At 41.5% G+C, this 19,918-nt stretch overlaps 1 protein-coding gene across 1 annotated transcript in view; it reads left to right on the top strand.

Moving 5' to 3' along the window:
* The window catches only part of LOC110498786 (lutropin-choriogonadotropic hormone receptor), a 37,286-nt gene extending 24,795 nt beyond the window's left edge, over positions 1–12,491 (top strand). Inside the window, exons 9-13 of the mRNA XM_036955549.1 lie at positions 1,858–2,046; positions 7,526–7,759; positions 8,089–8,200; positions 9,555–9,812; positions 11,765–12,491. Of these exons, the coding sequence (XP_036811444.1) occupies positions 1,858–2,046; positions 7,526–7,759; positions 8,089–8,200; positions 9,555–9,812; positions 11,765–12,328 (1,357 nt within the window). The 3' untranslated portion in view covers positions 12,329–12,491. The remainder of the gene's footprint in view (positions 1–1,857; positions 2,047–7,525; positions 7,760–8,088; positions 8,201–9,554; positions 9,813–11,764) is intronic.
* The last annotated feature ends 7,427 nt before the right edge of the window (positions 12,492–19,918 follow it).

Below are 19,918 nucleotides of genomic sequence, written 5' to 3'. Positions count from 1 at the left end.
CATTCATGTACATACTACCTCAATTGGGCCGACCAACCAGTGCTCCCGCACATTGGCTAACCGGGCTGTCTGCATTGTGTCCCACCCACCACCCGCCAACCCCTCTTTTACGCTACTGCTACTCTCTGTTCATCATATTTGCATAGTCACTTTAACCATATCTACATGTACATACTACCTCAATCAGCCTGACTAACCGCTGTCTGTATGTAGCCTCGCTACTTTTATAGCCTCGCTACTGTATATAGCCTGTCTTTTTACTGTTGTTTTATTTTTTTACCTACCTATTGTTCACCTAATACCTTTTTGCACTATTGGTTAGAGCCTGTAAGTAAGCATTTCACTGTAAGGTCTACACCGATTGTATTCGGCGCACGTGACAAAGTTTGATTTGATTTGAATGATAACAAAGAGAACACAGCTGAGGGATTGCGCTGGGGTAATGTAACCACTCAAACTCCTGAACAGATCAGCTTTAATATTGAAGATATACTGAACACAAATATAAATGCAACATGTAAAGTGTTGGTCCCATGTTTCATGAGCTGAAATAAATGATCCCCGAATATTTTCCATATGCACAAAAAACAAATTTGTTTACATCCCTGTTAGTGAGCATTTCTTCTTTGACAAGATAATCCATCCACCTGACAGATGTGGCATATCAAGAAGCTGATTCAACAGCATGATCATTACACAGGTGCACCTTGTGCTGGGGTCAAATAAAAGGCCACTAAAATGTCTAGTTTTGGCACACAACACAATGCCACAGATGTCTCAAGTTGAGGGAGTGTGCAATTGGCATACTGACTGCAGGAATGTCCGCCAGAGCTGTTGCCAGAGAATTGAATGTTAATTTCTCTACCATAAGCCGCCTCTAACATCGTTTGGCAGTACGTCCAACCGGCCTCACAACCGCAGACCAAGTGTAACCACGCCAACCCAGGACCTCCACATCCTCCTGCTTCTCCTGTGGGGATCGTCTGAGACCAGCCATCCGGACAGCTGATGAAACTATTGGTTTGCAGAACCAAAGAATGTCTGCACAAACAGTCAGAAACTGTCTCAGGGAAGCTCATCTGCAAGCTCATCATCCTCACCGGGATCTTGACCTGACTGCAGTTCTGCGTCGTAACCGAATTCAGTGGGCAAATGCTCACTGTGACCAACAGATGCATATCTGTATTCCCAGTCATGTGAAATTCATAGGTTTGGGCCTAATGAATTTATTTAAATTGACAGATTTTCTTATATGAACTTTATCTCTTTGAAATTGTTGCATGTTGCGTTTTAATTTTTGTTCAGTGTATATACACAACTTGGCGGCCAGGTCTCCTTCTGTATTTGTTAGATTGTAATGGTATGTTGTCTTGTCTTGTTGTATTGTTTGTTTGCACCCTGCTTGACATTGTTAAAAACAAAAGAGTGTAAAAATTTGTTAGGGTGAAAGTTTAGTGTTAGGTCTTGGGGGTAGGTAGCCCGAGCGGCTAAGGAGTTGGGCCTGTAGCCGAAAGGTCGCCTTCTGGATTCCCGGGCGAGGCGCTTGGGAAAAAAATGAGAAATTGATCTGGCACCTGGAGAGCTGCTGGGTTCATATCCTAATGATAATCCCCTACCATTGGGCTTTTGAGCAAGGCCTTTAACCACACCATGCTCTCCATACAGGGGTGCTGCAATGCAGCTTTACCCTGTGCTACTCTGTGTGATGTGTGGGAGGGGTTGAGAAATGAAGAGAGTAGAAGATAATTTTTCATTGTTCGCTGTAACTATGGACAATAAAGTTATATTGTAACAGGTAGGAAAAAATGTGTCAACATTTGACTTGGGTGTTTCCTGTATCTTGTGTGTGTTGCCCAGTGACGTCTCCTCCACAGCTCTCGACACACTCCCCCGTCAAGGTTTGGAACATTTAAAGGTCCTGATTGCCCGTTCTACCCCCTACCTGAAGACTCTACCTCCTCTAGAAAGCCTCCTAGAGCTGGAGGTGGCAGAGATTACTTACCCCAGCCACTGCTGTGCCTTTCACACCTGGCGACGCAAAGACAAGTAGGTACACATCTATAAATATTTCTAAAACTAAAAGCATTGTATTTGGGACAAATCATTCACTAAACCCTAAACCTCAACTAAATATTGTAATAAATAATGTGAAAATTTAGCAAGTTGGGGTGACCAAACTGCTTGGAGTGTAAACTGTCATGGTCAAAACATGTTGATACACCAGTAGCTAAGATGGGGAGAAGTCTGTCCATAATAAAGCCTTTTTAACAACACCATCAACAAGGCAGATCCTACAGGCCCTAGTTTTGTCGCACCTGCACTACTCTTCAGTTGTGTGGTCAGGTGCCACAAAGAGAGACCTCGAAAAAATTACAATTGGTTCAGAACTGGGCAGCACGGCTGGCCCTTAAATGTACACGGAGAGCTAGCATGAATAATAAACATGTAAATCTCTCATGGCTCAAAGTGGAGGATGGATTGAGTTTATCACTACCAGTTGTAGCGATCACACCGATGATTGAGTTAAATACTTTATAAACTACACACGCTGAAAACAAAACTTCTGCAGCACAGCACACACAATCAAACTGTCGCGCCACCCAAGAGCCCCTCCCCAAAGAGCTGAACGAGCTGTCTTTATTTCCTCCTTCCTTACTGCTGATGCGCTCTTAAAGTGGCAGCGCACGGTGAAGGCTCCGTGCAGGATTTTGCCACACAGTTATTGTAAGAAGTGTTGACATGCTGAATGCACCGAGGCATCTGTCTAAACTACTAGCACACAGCTCAGACACCCATGCATACCCCACAAGACATGCCACCATAGGCCTCTACACAATCCCCAAGTCAAGAACAGACTATGGGAGGTGCATAGTACTACATAGAGCCATGGTTACATGGAACTCTGTTCCACATCAGGTAACTAATGCAAGCAGTAGAATCTGATTTAAAAAAAACATCTTATGGAACAGCGGAGACTGGACACACACAGGCTCAGACACACATACACATGATAAGACACGCACGTACACATGGATGTTGTACTGTATTTACAGGGAAGTCGGAAGTTTATGTACACCTTAGCCAAATACATTTAAACTCAGTTTTTCACTATTCCTGACATTTAATCCAAGTAAACATTCCCTATCTTAGGCCAGTCAGGATCACCACTTTATTTTAAGAATGTGAAATGTCAGAATAATAGTAGAAATAATTATTTATTTCAGCTTTTATTTATTTCGTCACATTCCCAGTGGGTCAGAAGTTTACATACACTAATTTAGTATTTGGTAGCATTGCCTTTAAATGGTTTAACTTGGGTAAAACGTTTTGGGTAGCCTTCCACAAGCTTCCCACAATAAGTTGGGTGAATTTTGGCCCATTCTTCCTGGCAGAGCTGGTGTAAATGAATCAGGTTTGTAGGCCTCCTTGCTCGCCCACACTTTTTCAGTTCTGCCAACACATTTTCTATAGGATTGAGGTCAGGTCTTTGTGATGGCCACTCCAATACCTTCACTTTGTGACCAAGCTTTATCTTCCTGACTGATATCTTGAGATGTTGCTTCAATATATCAACATAATTTTCTTGCCTTGTGATGCCATCTATTTTGTGAAGTGCACCAGTCCCAGCAAAGCACCCCAACAACATGATGCTGCCACCCCTGTGCTTCACGGTTGGGATCGTGTTCTTCGGCTTGCAAGCCTCCCCCTTTTTCCTCCAAACATAACGATGGTCATTATGGCCAAACAGTTCTATTTTTGTTTCATCAGACCAGCGGTCATTTTTCCAAAAAATACGATCTTTGTCCCCATGTGCAGTTGCATGCCGTAGTCTGGCTTTTTTTGGGGCGTTTTTGGAGCAGTGGCTTCTTCCTTTCTGAGCAGCCTATCAGGTTATGTTGATATAGGACTCGTTTTACTGTGAATATAGATACTTTTGTACCTGCTTCCTCCAGCATCTTCACAAGGGCCTTTGCTGTTGTTCTGGGATTGATTTGCACTTTTCACACGAAAGTAGGTTCATCTCTAGGAGACAGAACGCATCTCCTACCTGAGCGGTATGACGGCTGCGTGGTCCCATGGTGTTTATACTTGCGTGCTATCGTTTGTACAGATGTATGTGGTACCTTCAGGCGTTTGGAAATTGCTCTCAAAGATGAACCAGACTTGTGGAGGTCTACAATTTTTTTTCTGGGGTCTTGGCTGATTTCTTTTGATTTTCCCATGATGTCAAGCAAAGAGGCACTGAGTTTGAAGGTAGGCCTTGAAATACCTCCACAGGTACACCTCCATTTGACTCAAATTATGTCAATTAGCCTGTCAGAAGCTTCTAAAGCAATGTCATAATTTTCTGGAATTTCCCAAGCTGTTTAAAGGCACAGTTAACTTAGTGTATGTAAACTACTGACCCACTGAAATTGTGATACAGTGAATGATAAGTGAAATAATCTGTCTGTTAACAATTGTTGGAACAAGTACCTGTGTCATGCACAAAGTAGATGTCCTAACCGACTTGCCAAAACTATAGTCTGTTAACAAGAAATGTGTGAAGTGGTTGAAAAACTAGTTTTAATGACTCCACCCTAAGTGTATGTAAACTTCCGATTTCAACTGTATGTGATAGTTGTCGTGGCAATTTCCTGTATTACCAAATGAGGAGAGTTATAAACCACACACCAGTCAGAGTTATACTTAAACTTCATCTTTAATAATATGAGCTTTACAATAGCCCTTTGACTTTCAACAACTCACTATCTATAATGAATTGTTGAGAGTCCCAACATAATGGCAACTGAGATATTTTATAGCAAAGATACACCTCTCAACTTACAGTGAGGGGAAAAAGTATTTGATCACCTGCTGACTTTGTACATTTGCCCACTGTCAAATAAATTATCAGTCTATCATTTTAATGGTAGGTTTATTTGAACAGTGAGAGACAGAATAACAACAAAATCCAGAAAAACGCATGTCAAAAATGTCAAACATTTATTTGCATTTTAATGAGGGAAATAAGTATTTGACCCCCACTCAATCAGAAAGATTTCTGGCTCCCAGGTGTCTTTTATACAGGTAACGAGCTGAGATTAGGAGCACACTCTTAAAGGGAGTGCTCCTAATCTCAGCGTGTTACCTGTATAAAAGACATCTGTCCACAGAAGCAATCAATCAATCAGATTCCAAACTCTCCACCATGGCCAAGACCAAAGAGCTCTCCAAGGATGTCAGGGACAAGATTGTAGACCTACACAATGCTGGAATGGGCTACAAGACCATCGCCAAGCAGCTTGGTGAGAAGGTGACAACAGTTGGTGCGATTATTCGCAAATGGAAGAAACACAAAAGAACTGTCAATCTCCCTCGGCCTGGGGCTCCATGCAAGATCTCACCTCGTGGAGTTGCAATGATCATGAGAACGGTGAGGAATCAGCCCAGAACTACACAGGAGGAGCTTGTCAATGATCTCAAGGGAGCTGGGACCATAATCACCAAGAAAACAATTGGTAACACACTACGCAGTGAAGGACTGAAATCATGCAGCGCCCGCAAGGTCCCGCTACTCAAGAAAGCACATATACATGCCCGTCTGAAGTTTGCCAATTAACATCTGAATGATTCAGAGGACAACTGGGTGAAAGTGTTGTGGTCAGATGAGACCAAAATGGAGCTCTTTGGCATCAACTCAACTCGCCGTGTTTGGAGGAGGAGCAATGCTGCCTATGACCCCAAGAACACCATCCCCACCGTCAAACATGGAGGTGGAAACATTATGCTTTGGGGGATGTAGCATACTGTACTGTACATGTTGACACACTTAGAGAGAGAGAGCATATTGTACTGTACATGTTGACACAGAGAGAGAGAGAGACAGCATACTGTACTGTACATGTTGACACACAGAGAGAGAGCATACTGTACTGTACATGTTGACACACAGCGAGAGAGAATACAGGTGTTTTTCTGCTAAGGGGACATGACAACTTCACCGCATCAAAGGGACGATGGACGGGGCCATGTACCGTCAAATCTTGGGTGAGAACCTCCTTCCCTCAGCCAGGGCATTGAAAATGGGTTGTGGATGGGTATTCCAGCATGACAATGACCCAAAACACACGACCAAGGCAACAAAGGAGTGGCTCAAGAAGAAGAAAATTAAGGTCCTGGAGTGGCCTAGCCAGTCTCCAGACCTTAATCCCATAGAAAATCTGTGGAGAGAGCTGAAGGTTCAAGTTGCCAAACGTCAGCCTCGAAACCTTAATGACTTGGAGAAGATCTGCAAAGAGGAGTGGGACAAAATCCCTCCTGAGATGTGTGCAAACCTGGTGGCCAACTACAAGAAACGTCTGACCTCTGATTGCCAACAAGGGTTTTGCCATCAAGTACTAAGTCATGTTTTGCAGAGGGGTCAAATACTTATTTCTCTCATTAAAATGCAAATCAATTTATATATTTTTTTAGTTGTAATTCTGTCTCTCACTGTTCAAATAAACCTACCATTAAAATTATAGACTGATCATTTTTTTGTCAGTGGGCAAACGTACAAAATCAGCAGGGGATCAAATACTTTTTTCCCTCACTGTACATGAAGAACCACAGATCTTAGGAACTCTTCACAAAGGGCCTTTTACTTGAGAAAGGAGTATCCCTTAGCCAGATTGCATTCACTATAATTATCTCTCAGTTTGGTCTCTAAAACGAGGTTCTAATCTCGTTCCTGGTACTTCATAGTACCAAAACATTACCTCGTCCAAGCCATAACTCAATTGTCAACTCTATATACTCCCATCTCAAGTAAACCCCCTCTTCTCCCCACTCCTGGACAAGCTCACTGAGGGGAGTGACTTAATTGGTTCCCCCCTTAATCACGCCATCCCTTCACATGGTTTAACAGATACATTCACATGTGAAGGCAAGGTTCCATCCTGTCCTCTTCCCTTTCTGATATTCTGCATAGCACCAGAGACATGTAAACGACAAGCCTGACCTCTCCCCTCTCTGGGCCCCAAATGACTGAGCCCCAGCTTAGAAAAAAGTGCAACTGCCAACACTATAGTCCAAAAGGATACATTCTAATGACAAGTATCTCACATAAGCATATTAGATGAATAAAACATCTTATTAATCTATGTTACCCAACTAATTCTGATTCCTCCGCCACATAGTGGAGTAGTGGCCTGAGGGAACACACTAAATGTATTGGGTAAAGTGTTAGGAAATGTAATGTCATGTAATATTTTAGCACATAGGTGCTCATCACAGGTACACAAAAAGGTTGACACTCAAGGGTCTACTCTAACCTTTTCTCTTTATGCATCCAAAGGGAAAAAGTTGTCCTTGCACTCTCTCCGAACCTCAGAAGGCTGTGCGATGACGATGATGAAATCATGTAAGACAATATTTCCACCATGTATCAGGGGAAAGTTAAAGGCTTTCGTAATGTTTTTCCCTTGATTGCCCATTTTCTTTTTGGGGGGGCGGTCTCTACCTCCTACATCTAATGTTGAACAAATCCATGTTGTCTTCCCCTTTTCTACAGGGACCACTCGGCAGACAATGTGACAGACCTGTACGACATCAACCTCCAATACCCAGACCTGCAGCTGAGCCTGTGTCCTGGACCCTTCCAGTGCACCCCGGAGTCCGACGCCTTCAACCCCTGTGAGGATCTGCTGGGATACTCCTTCCTCCGTTCAGTCACCTGGCTCATCATTGTATTCGCTGTGGCCGGGAACATGGCCGTGCTGGTCGTACTGATCATCAGGTAAAGGGAGAGAAAATAGATTTAGGATTAACTAGAGTGGTCAATGTCATAGACCTGCATGTCTCTGGACAAGTGTGCTGATAATGCCAACCATCTTTGTCAGGGATAGATTCCAAACCAATTGAATTGGAATTAATGGTTTGTAATCGATTTAATTCTATAGGAAAGAATGTGCTCAACTCTTATCCTCTTGCGTAAACTGACCATGTGTGGTCTACTAAGAAATTTTGCTTGAATAAGAAAAATATAATTAAAACAATGCTTTAATTGCAACTTATATTCAAGTAATTGATTATATTTTTTACATTTTTTATCATTCTGCTCACCAGCCACCAGAAGCTCAATGTCTCTCGGTTCCTGATGTGTAACCTGGCCTTCGCAGACCTCTGCATGGGGGTCTACCTCCTCCTCATTGCAGCCATGGACTACCACTCACGCAAGGTACATAGCCCAAAGGCTTAGAGAGGTATATCAGAAGGTCACTGGTTCAAGTCTCAAGTTGGGCTATGAAAAGGTGGGGACTGAACTGGCTTCTGTAGGGCTGCTCTTTTCAGTTGAGTACATTACTACCAACCACCTACCATTGAACCCTTGAGCAAGGCAGAACTTAACCCCTAAACTTCTCCAGGGGGGCTGCACTGCGGCTGACCCTGTAATGCTTGCTTTCCAATGTTTATATTTTTGTAATGACTCTTTCCTATTTGGACACTAAAGTTGTATTGTATGTTATTGTAGGAGTTCTAGTCTATATCCAAAAATACAGTTGCATTTTATTGTAGGAGTTCTAGTTCATATCCAATAATAAAGTTGTATTTTATTGTAGGAGTTCTAATCCATATCCAATAATAAAGTTGTATTTTATTGTAGGAGTTCTAATCCATATCCAATAATAAAGTTGTATTTTATTGTAGGAGTTCTAGTCCACATCCAATAATAAAGTTGTATTGTTTGTAGGAGTTCTAGTCCATATCCAATAATAAAGTTGTATTGTTTGTAGGAGTTCTAGTCCATATCCAATAATAAAGTTGTATTGTAGGAGTTCTAGTCCATATCCAATAATAAAGTTGTATTGTTTGTAGGAGTTCTAGTCCATATCCAATAATAAAGTTGTATTGTAGGAGTTCTAGTCTATATCCAATAATAAAGTTGTATTGTATTGTAGGAGTTCTAGTCCACATCCAATAATAAAGTTGTATTGTAGGAGTTCTAGTCCATATCCAATAATAAAGTTGTATTGTATTGTAGGAGTTCTAGTCCACATCCAATAATAAAGTTGTATTGTAGGAGTTCTAGTCCATATCCAATAATAAAGTTGTATTGTAGGAGTTCTAGTCTATATCCAATAATAAAGTTGTATTTTATTGTAGGAGTTCTAGTCCATATCAAATTCTAAAGTTGTATTGTTTGTAGGAGTTCTAGTCCATATCCAGTAATAAAGTTGTATTTTATTGTAGGAGTTCTAATCCATATCAAATAATAAAGTTGTATTGTAGGAGTTCTAGTCCATATCAAATTCTAAAGTTGTATTGTTTGTAGGAGTTCTAGTCTATATCCAATAATAAAGTTGTATTTTATTGTAGGAGTTCTAGTCCATATCCAATAATAAAGTTGTATTGTAGGAGTTCTAATCCATATCCAATAATAAAGTTGTATTTTATTGTAGGAGTTCTAATCCATATCCAATAATAAAGTTGTATTTTATTGTAGGAGTTCTAGTCCATATCAAATAATAAAGTTGTATTTTATTGTAGGAGTTCTAGTCCACATCCAATAATAAAGTTGTATTTTATTGTAGGAATACTACAACCACGCCACGTTCTGGCAGACGGGTGCGGGCTGTGGTGTGGCGGGGTTCCTGACGGTGTTCGCCAGCGAGCTGTCGGTCTACACGCTGACCATTATAACGTTAGAGCGGTGGCACACCATCACTAACGCCATGCACAAGAACAAAAGGCTGCGGCTGAGGCATGTGGTAGCCATGATGGCTGGGGGGTGGGGCTTCTCCCTATTGGCCGCTCTGCTTCCTGTCCTCGGAGTCAGCAGCTACACTAAGGTCAGCAGAATTTGAAAATACAGTGGGGCAAAAAAGTATTTAGTCAGCCACCAATTGTGCAAGTTCTCCCACTTAAAAAGATAAGAGGCCTGTAATTTTCATCATAGGTACACTTCAACTATGACAGACAAAATGAGAAAACAAATCCAGAAAATCACATTGTAGGATTTTTTATTAATTTATTTGCAAATTATGGTGGAAAATAAGTATTTGGTCACCTACAAACAAACAAGATTTCTGGCTCTCACAGACCTGTAACTTCTTCTTTAAGAGGCTCCTCTGTCCTCCACTCGTTACCTGTATTAATGGCACCTGTTTGAACTTGTTATCAGTATAAAAGACACCTGTCCACAACCTCAAACAGTCACACTCCAAACTCCACTATGGCCTAGAATAAAGAGCTGTCAAAGGAGACCAGAAACAAAATTGTAGACCTGCACCAGGCTGGGAAGACTGAATCTGCAATAGGTAAGCAGCTTGGTTTGAAGAAATCAACTGTGGGAGCAATTATTAGGAAATGGAAGACATACAAGACCACTGATAATCTCCCTCGGCCTGGGGCTCCACGCAAGATCTCACCCCGTGGGGTCAAAATGATCACAAGAACGGTGAGCAAAAATCCCAGAACCACACGGGGGGACCTAGTGAATGACCTGCAGAGAGCTGGGACCAAAGTAACAAAGCCTACCATCAGTAACACACTACGCCGCCAGGGACTCAAATCCTGCAGTGCCAGACGTGTCCCCCTGCTTAAGCCAGTACATGTCCAGGCCCGTCTGAAGTTTGCTAGAGAGCATTTGGATGATCCAGAAGAAGATTGGGAGAATGTCATATGGTCAGATGAAACCAAAATGTAACTTTTTGGTAAAAACTCAACTCGTCGTGTTTGGAGGACAAACAATGCTGAGTTGCATCCAAATAACACCATACCTACTGTGAAGCATGGGGGTGGAAACACCATGCTTTGGGGCTGTTTTTCTGCAAAGGGACCAGGACGACTGATCCGTGTAAAGGAAAGAATGAATGGGGCCATGTATCGTGAGATTTTGAGTGAAAACCTCCTTCCATCAGCAAGGGCATTGAAGATGAAACGTGTCTGGGTCTTTCAGCATGACAATGATCCCAAACACACCGCCCGGGCAACGAAGGAGTGGCTTCGTAAGACGCATTTCAAGGTCCTGGAGTGGCCAAGCCAGTCTCCAGATCTCAACCCCATAGAAAATCTTTGGAGGGAGTTGAAAGTCCGTGTTGCCCAGCAACAGCCCCAAAACATCACTGCTCTAGAGGAGATCTGCATGGAGGAATGGGCCAAAATACCAGCAACAGTGTGTGAAAACCTTGTGAAGACTTACAGAAAACGTTTGACCTCTGTCATTGCCAACAAAGGGTATATAACAGTATTGAGATAAACTTTTGTTATTGACCAAATACTTATTTTCCACCATAATTTGCAAATAAATTCATTAAAAATCCTACAATGTGATTTTCTGGATTTTTTTTTCTTATTTTGTCTGTCATAGTTGAAGTGAACCTATGATGACAATTACAGGCCTCTCTCATCTTTTTAAGTGGGAGAACTTGCACAATTGGTGGCTGACTAAATACTTTTTTGCCCCACTGTATATATATATTTTTTTCATTTAAGTTTAGGGCATGTATTAACAAAGGGCCGGTTTATCAGAAACAGATTAAGCCTAGTCCTAGACTATAAAGCACTTTCAATCTCCATTGAACTTGCTTTTTAGACCAGGACTAGGCTTAATCTGTGATGCTTTCTGTAAACCTGGGCCCGTATTCAAACACTCACTTTACACAGAACATATACTGTAGTAGGTGAACATTCACAGCCTTTTTATTTCTGCTGTAAAATAACTTCATGACAATTGTTGATGTAAAACGGGCTTTACACATTTACCTGATTGACTGACTTTCTTTGATATTTTATCATCCAGGTGTCAATCTGCCTGCCCATGGACATCGAGTCCCTAGCCTCCCAGGTGTATGTTGTAGCCCTCCTCCTCCTCAACGTCACTGCCTTTTTCATCATCTGCTGCTGCTACGTACGCATCTACCTGTCCATCCACAACCCCGACCTAGCAATCCGCCACGGTGACTCCAAGATCGCCAAGCGCATGGCCGTCCTAATCTTCACCGACTTCATCTGCATGGCACCCATCTCTTTCTTCGGCATCTCGGCGGCTCTCCGCATGCCCCTCATCACCGTCTCCCACTCCAAGATCCTGCTCGTCCTCTTCTACCCAATCAACTCCCTCTGTAACCCCTTCCTCTACACCATCTTTACTCGATCGTTTCAGAAGGATATACGTTTGTTGTTGAGTCGCTGTAGTTTTTGCCATGCCAGAGCTGAGTTCTACAGGGCACAGAACCTGGAAGCACACACTATACCGCCTAAGGGTAGTACTACGTCCCCCAGAAAACATCACTCTTTCAGGTTCTACACCTACCACATCAAGATGCAAGGATGCTTTCTCTGCGAGGGAGGCGGAGCAACATGACTAGTCTCAGTAAATCAGAACTGTGGGTAAAATCACATTTTAAGCCAATAGTTGAATGACAACGAAAACAATTGTCTGTAAAAATATATATATATATATATACATAACCAGTCAAAAGTTTGGACAAACCTACTCATTCAAGGGTTTTTCTTTATTTTTTCTATTTTCCACATTGTAGAATAATACTGAAGACATCAAAACAATGAAATAACACTTAGTAACCCATTTTTTTTTCTCTTCAAAGTAGCCGCCCTTTGCCTTGATGACAGCTTTGCACGCTCTTGGCATTCTCTTAACCAGCTTCATGAGGTAGTAACCTGGAATTCTTTTCCAACAGTCTTGCTGGAGTTCCCATATATGCTGAGCACTTGTTGGCTACTTTTCCTTTTGCGGTCCAACTTATCCCCAACCATCTCAATTGGGTTGAGGTCAAGTCATCTGATACAGCACTCCATCACTCTCCTTCTTGGTAAAATAGCCCTTACACAGCCTGGAGGTGTGTTTTGGATCATTGTCCTGTTGAAAACAAATGATAGTCCCACTAAGCGCAAACCAGATGGGATGGCGCATCGCTGTAGAATGCTGTGGTAACTATGCTGGTTAAGTGTGCCTTGAATTCTAAATAAATCACTGACAGTGTCAGCAGCAAAGCACCTCCACACCATCACACACCCTCCGCACTGCTTCACGGTGGGAACCACACATGCAGAGATAATCCTTTCACCTACTCTGTGTCTCACAAAGACACGGCGGTTGGAACTAAAAATCTCAAATTTGGACTGATCAGACCAAAGGACAGATTTCCACCGGTCCAATGTCCATTGCTCGTGTTTCTTGGCCAAAGCAAGTCTCTTCTTATTATTGGTGTCCTTTAGTAGTGGTTTCTTTTCAGCAATTCGACCATGAAGGCCTGATTCACACAGTCTCCTCTGAACAGTTGATGTTGACATGTGTCTGTTACTTGAACTCTGAAGCATTTAATTGGGCTGCAATTTCTGAGGCTGGTAACTCTAATGAACTTATCCTCTGCAGCAGAGATAACTCTGGGTCTTCCTTTCCTGTGGCAGTCCTCATGAGAGCAAATTTCATCATAGCGCTTGATGGTTTTTGCGACTGCACTTGAAGAAACTTTCAAAGTTCTTGAAATGTTCCGTATTGACTGACCTTCATGTCTTCAAGTAATGATGGACTGTCATTTCTCCTTGCTTATTTGAGCTGTTCTTGCCATAATATAGACTCTAGTCTATTACCAAATAGGGTTATATTCTGTGTACCAACCTTATATTGTCACAACACAACTGATTGGATCAAATGCAATTAAGGAAAGAAATTCCACAAATTAACTTTTAACAAGGCACACCTGTTAATTGAAATGCATTCCAAGTGACTACCTCATGAAGCTGGTTGAGAGAATGCCAAGCGTGTGCAAAGCTGTCATCAAGGCAAAGGGTGGCTAATTTGATGAATCTAAAATCTAAAATATATTTTGATTTGTTTAACACTTTTTTGGACACTACATGATTCCATATGTGTTATTTCATGGTTGAGGTATTCACTATTATTCTACAATGTAGAAAATAGTAAAAAATAAAGAAAACCCCTACTTTTGACTGGTACTGGAAAGTATCCAGACCCCTTGACCTTTTCCAAATTTTGTCAGGTTATAGCCTTATTGCAAAATAGATTAAATAAAATAAAAATCCTCAGCAATCTATACACAATACCCCATAATGACAAAGTGAAAACATGTTAAGACATTTTTGCAAATTTGTAAAACAGAAACAGAAATACCTTATTTACATAAGTATTCAGACCCTTTGCTATGAGACTCAAAATTGAGCTCAGGTGCATCCTGTTTCCATTGATCATCCTTGAGATGTTTCTACAAGTTGGAGTCTACCTGTGGTAAATTCTATTGATTGGATATGTTTTGGAAAGGGACACAACTGTCCTTTAAAGGTCCCACAGTTGACAGTGAATGTCACAGCAAAAACCAATCCATGAGGACGAAGGAATTGTCCTTAGATCTCCGAGACGACAGGGTTGTGTTGAGGCACAGATCTGGGGACGGGTACCAAAAAATATCTGCAGCTTTGAAGGTCCCTAAGAACACAGTGGCCTCCATCATTCTTAAATGGAAGAAGTTTGGAACCACCAAGTCTCTTCCTAGAGCTGGCCGCCTGGCCAAACTGAACAATCAAGGGAGAAGGGCCTTGGTCAGGGAGGTGACCAAGGACCCCATGGTCACTCTGACAGAGCTCCAGAGTTCCTCTGTGGAGATGGGAGAACATTCCAGAAGGACAACCATCGCTGCAGCACTCCACCAAATCAGGCCTTTATGATGGTCAGTTGGAAGCCACTCCTCAGTAAAAGGCACATGACAGCCTGCTTGGAGTTTGCCAAAAGGCACCTAGTGAGTCTCAGACCATGAGAAACAAGATTCTCTGGTCTGATAAAACCAAGATTGAACTCTTTGGCCTGAATGCCAAGTGTCACATCTGGAGGAAACCTAACACCATCACTTTGGTGAAGCATGGTGGTGGCAGCATCATGCTGTGGGGATGTTTTTCAGCGGCAAGGACTGGGAGACTAGTCAGGATCGAGGCAAAGATGAACAGAGCAAAGTACAGAGAGATCCTTGATGAAAACCTGCTCCAGAGCGCTCAGGACCTCAGACTGGGGTGAAGGTTCACCTTCCAACAGGACAACGACGCTAACCACACAGACAAGACAACACAGGAGTGGCTCTGAGCGCTCTGAATGTTCTTGAGTGGCCCAGCCAGAGCCTGGACTTGAACATTTGGAGAGACTGGAGAGACATGAAAATAGCTGTGCAGCAACACTCCCCATCCAACCTGACAGAGCTTGAGAGGATCTGCAGAGAAGAATGGGAGAATCTCCAATTACAGGTGTGCCAAGCTTGTAGCGTCATACCCAAGAGGCGAGCTTGTACATCAAGCTGCCTCATGCTACAGAACCAGGAGATCGGAGCAGGAGCCTATGAGCTGTTCCGGCTCACACAAGCCATGGCTCGTGCAAGGCTACTGACTAAAGGCGCCCGCATACTAGGATCTAGGGATTTGCATCTCTCTCAAAAATATAGAATAACCATTTTTTAATGAATGGTTGTAAGATAAAAGCTTGTTTTTAGTAATAACACTTGTTCACGTTACATTTTACCACTTTAGATTATACAAAACAATAAAAAATGATGCTAGCGAAAGCCAGGATAATCACTTGTACAGTTGAAGTCGGAAGATTACATACACCACATTTAAACTCTGTTTTTCACAATTCCTGACATTTAATCCTCATAAAAATTCCCTGTTTTAGGTAGGTTAGGATCACCACTTTATTTTAAGAATGTGAAATGTCAGAATAATAGTAGAGAGTGATTCATTTTAGCTTTTATTTCATCACATTCCCAGTGGGTCAGAAGTTTACATACACCCAATTAGTATTTGGTAGCATTGCCTTTAAATTGTTTAACTTGGGTCAAACGGTTCGGGTAGCCTTCCACAAGCTTCCCACAATAAGTTGGGTGAATTTTGGCCCATTCCTCCTGACAGAGCTGGTGTAACTGAGTCAGGTTTGTAGGCCTCCTTGCTCACACACGCTTTTTCAGTTCTGCCCACATTATTTTCTATAGGATTGAGGTCAGGCCTTTGTGATGGCCACTCCAATACCTTGACTTTGTTGTCCTTAAGCCCTTTTGCCATAACTTTGGAAGTATGTTTGGGGTCATTGTCCATTTGGAAAACCCATTTGCGACCAAGCTTTAACTTCCTGATTGATGTCTTGAGATGTTGCTTCAATATATCCACATAATTTTCTATCCTCATGATGCCATCTATTTTGTGAAGTGCACCAGTCCCTCCTGCAGCAAAGCACCCCCACAACATGATGCTGCCATCCCCGTGCTTCACGGTTGGGATGGTGTTCTTCGGCTTGCAAGCCTCCCCCTTTTTCTTCCAAACATGATGGTCATTATGGCCAAACAGTTATATTGTTGTTTCATCAAACTAGAGGACATTTCTCCATTTATCTTTCTTTGTCCCCATGTGCAGTTGAAAACCGTAGTCTGTATTTTTTATGGCGGTTTTGGAGCAGTGGCTTCTTCCTTGCTGAACGGCTTTTCACGTTATGTCGATATAGGACTTGTTTTACTGTGGATATAGATACTTTTGTACCTGTTTCCTCCAGCATCTTTACAAGGTCCTTTGCTGTTGTTCTGGGATTGATTTGCACTTTTCGCACCAAAGTAGGTTCATCTCTAGGAGACAGAACGTATCTTTCCTGAGCGGTATGATGGCTGCGTGGTCCCATGGTGTTTATACTTGCATACTATTGTTTGTACAGATGAACGTGGTATATTCAGGCGTTTGGAAATTGCTCCCAAGGATGAACCAGACTTGTGGAGGTCTACATTTTTTTCTGAGGTCTTGTTCCTGATTTATTTTTGATTTTCCCATGATGTCAAGCAAAGAGGCACTGAGTTGGAAGGTAGTCCTTGAAATACCTCCACAGGTACACCTCCAATAGCCTCAAATTATGTAAATTAGTCTGTCAGAAGCTTCTAAAGCCATGTCATCATTTTCTGGAATTTTCCAAGCTGTTTAAACAGGTGTGAATAATTTTGCACGCCCAATTTTTCAGTTTTTGATTTGTTAAAAAAGTTTGAAATATCCAATAAATGTCGTTCCACTTCATGATTGTGTCCCACTTGTTGATTCTTCAGAAAAAAATACAGTTTTATATCTTTATGTTTGAAGCCTGAAATGTGGCAAAAGGTCGCAAAGTTTAAGGGGGCCGAATACTTTCGCAAGGCACTGTACATATGTTGTTCTGCCTCTGACCAAGGCAGTTAATACACTGTTCCCCAGTAGGCGGTCATTGTAAATAAGAATTTGTTCCTAACTGACTTGCCTAGTTAAATACAAGAGAAGCACATGGAGTTATCTTGGCATACAAACCAGATCAGGGTGAGGTAGCTGCTGCCACACTGCTTTTTGCCAAAGTGTTTTAAAGTATTGTTGTTGAGTGTATTGGTGAGTTGATTAAAGTGCATTGTTTGTATTGTATTTTTGCTTGTGTACATTTTAAAAGGGGAACACCATTTTGTATTTGCCTTTAGCCTGATTCATTGGTAGCTAGTAGATTGTGTGGCTTCCTCAAGTGTGCTGTGCTTCACCATCACCCTGCCTGAGTGCTGTGATTTATACCTCTAATTTGAACATTGTGTGATATTCTATTTAGAAAACATTGTGATAAGTTAACTGTTACATTAACCAATAAAACCTTTATTATCCCCTGTTTCATTGAAACTAGTAATAAACTATATATTTGTAATTGTGTGATGTTTCCTTGACTTTGTACCCAGTTGAAGTCTCCATCTCCAGTATCCCAAGAGTCTGTTACATACAGTATTTAACCAGAATTAACTCAATTCCAATTATTTACTTTTTGGGTAATACTGTACATAATGGAAATTGATTTTCTGCCATTAGCTACATTTTCTGACTGTTTGAGCACACAATCAAGCTAATGCATTTGAGCACATGAACCTGTTTGCAAAGACATGGGCTACGTCCTAAATGGCAACCGATTCCATTTAAGGTTCTGGTAATAGTGCACTATATAGTGCCATTTGGGAGACAACCATGGTCGTATACACCAGGGTTTCCCAACCCTCTCCTTGCTAACCGGATTCAATTAGTCAAAGGCTTGATTAGTCAACTAATTTAATCTGGTGTGCCAGTTCAGGGTTAAAACTAAAATGTGAAACGTCTGGGGGGGCCTGAGGAGAGGGTTGGGAAACCCTGGTGTAAAGCATCCATTTGCCCTGACTACATAACATGTCCGTTTCCATTTAGATTCTGTGTTCTGTATGTACATTCTTAATTTATGACAAAATAACAGCAGGGTTCATATTACTGCTTATATTTTATTGGCAGTGAAAACAGAAGAGGTATTTGAATTCACATTTCAGTCACTACCAAGAACTCAGAAAAGACCACCATGGCAGAAAAAAACAAACATTTTGTGGCATACTGTATACATTGTTTTGTCACATTGCTCAGAACAGAAAATCATATGATGTATCTCTTAACATGAATGGATTATACATATAAACAAACAGAGCATCATTAAAAATGATTAAGCTCCGTTTGGTCCTACTTGGCAAATGTACTCATTAATGGCATTAACATTAATAAGATAAGCATTTTAAATAGTTAAATAAAGGATGAAATAAACAATTCAGAAAGACCTTACTGCACTGTGGTGGCTGAATTAGATATTGTGAGCATCCCAAATGGAACCCTATGCCCCATAGTGCACTACTTTTTGGGACAGACATTTCCTTCACAGAAGTCTGTATAGATTCCAAATGTTTTTTCTAGCTCACTGAACAACTAGTTTTCCCCAATAACTTCAAAATGATAATATTATTGTTTTACACACTTGTATTATACATCTCGTTGGACACATTTAAGACGAAGTCAAGGCTGTAGCCACATGAGTGAAATACAGACCAAGGTTCAGTTCTGATATTCACACTGGTATGCTACTTAGGATCTGTATTGGCATTGCAGTGGAACATAACATGAATCCAGTCACCACTCTGCCTCCTCAACAGCCTTCGAGAAGACAGTCCTCCCCTCCGTAACACATCACCCCACACTTCAGATAGAACTTCCACTGGTTCTTAATGTGGTGAATCTGAAGTAATATGTTTGGAACAACAAATCACAATAAAAATCACAGTATGAATCGCAATACATATTGTATTGGCACCGAACACCATACCCAAACCGGACGAGTGCGTGCGCCATCGTGAGCAAATAGATTTTGTCCTCCCACACCAAACGCGATCACGACAAGCAGGTTGAAATATCAAAACAAACTGAACCAATTATATTAATTTGGGGACAGGTCAAAAAGCATTAAACATGTATGGCAATTTAGCTAGCTAGCTTGCAATTGCTAGCTAATTTGTCCTGGGATATAAATGTTGAGTTGGTATTTTACCTAAAATGCACAATGTCCTCTACTCCGATAATTAATCCAAACATAAAACAGTCAACCGAATTGTTTCTAGTCATCTCTCCTCTTCTCTTCTCCTTTCAGGCTTTTTCTTCTTTGAACTTTATATGGCGATTGTCTTTTTTTTTTTTAACACCTTTATTTAATCTTTATTTAACTAGGCAAGTCAGTTAAGAACACTTTCTTATTTTCAATGGCGGCCTAGGAACGGGGGGGTTAACTGCCTTGTTCAAGGGCAGAATGACAGATTTTCACATTGTCAGCTCGGGGGATCCAATCTTGCAACTGTACAGTTAACTTGTCCAACGCTCTAACCACCTGCCTCTCATTGCACTCCACGAGGAGCCTGCCTGTTATGCGAATGCAGTAGAAGCCAAGGTAAGTTGCTAGCTAGCATTAAACTTATCTTATAAAAATAATCAATCATAATCACTAGTTATAACTACACATGGTTGATGATATTACTCGTTTATCTAGCATGTCCTGCATTGCATATAATCGATGCAATGCTGGGGGATGATTTAACAAAAGCGCATTTGCGAAAAA

Source organism: Oncorhynchus mykiss, chromosome 20 (assembly GCF_013265735.2).
Source record: "Oncorhynchus mykiss isolate Arlee chromosome 20, USDA_OmykA_1.1, whole genome shotgun sequence".
Lineage (NCBI taxonomy): Eukaryota > Metazoa > Chordata > Actinopteri > Salmoniformes > Salmonidae > Oncorhynchus > Oncorhynchus mykiss.
The sequence above is the reverse complement of the archived record's forward strand: the minus strand, read 5'-3'. Positions and strand labels throughout refer to the sequence as shown.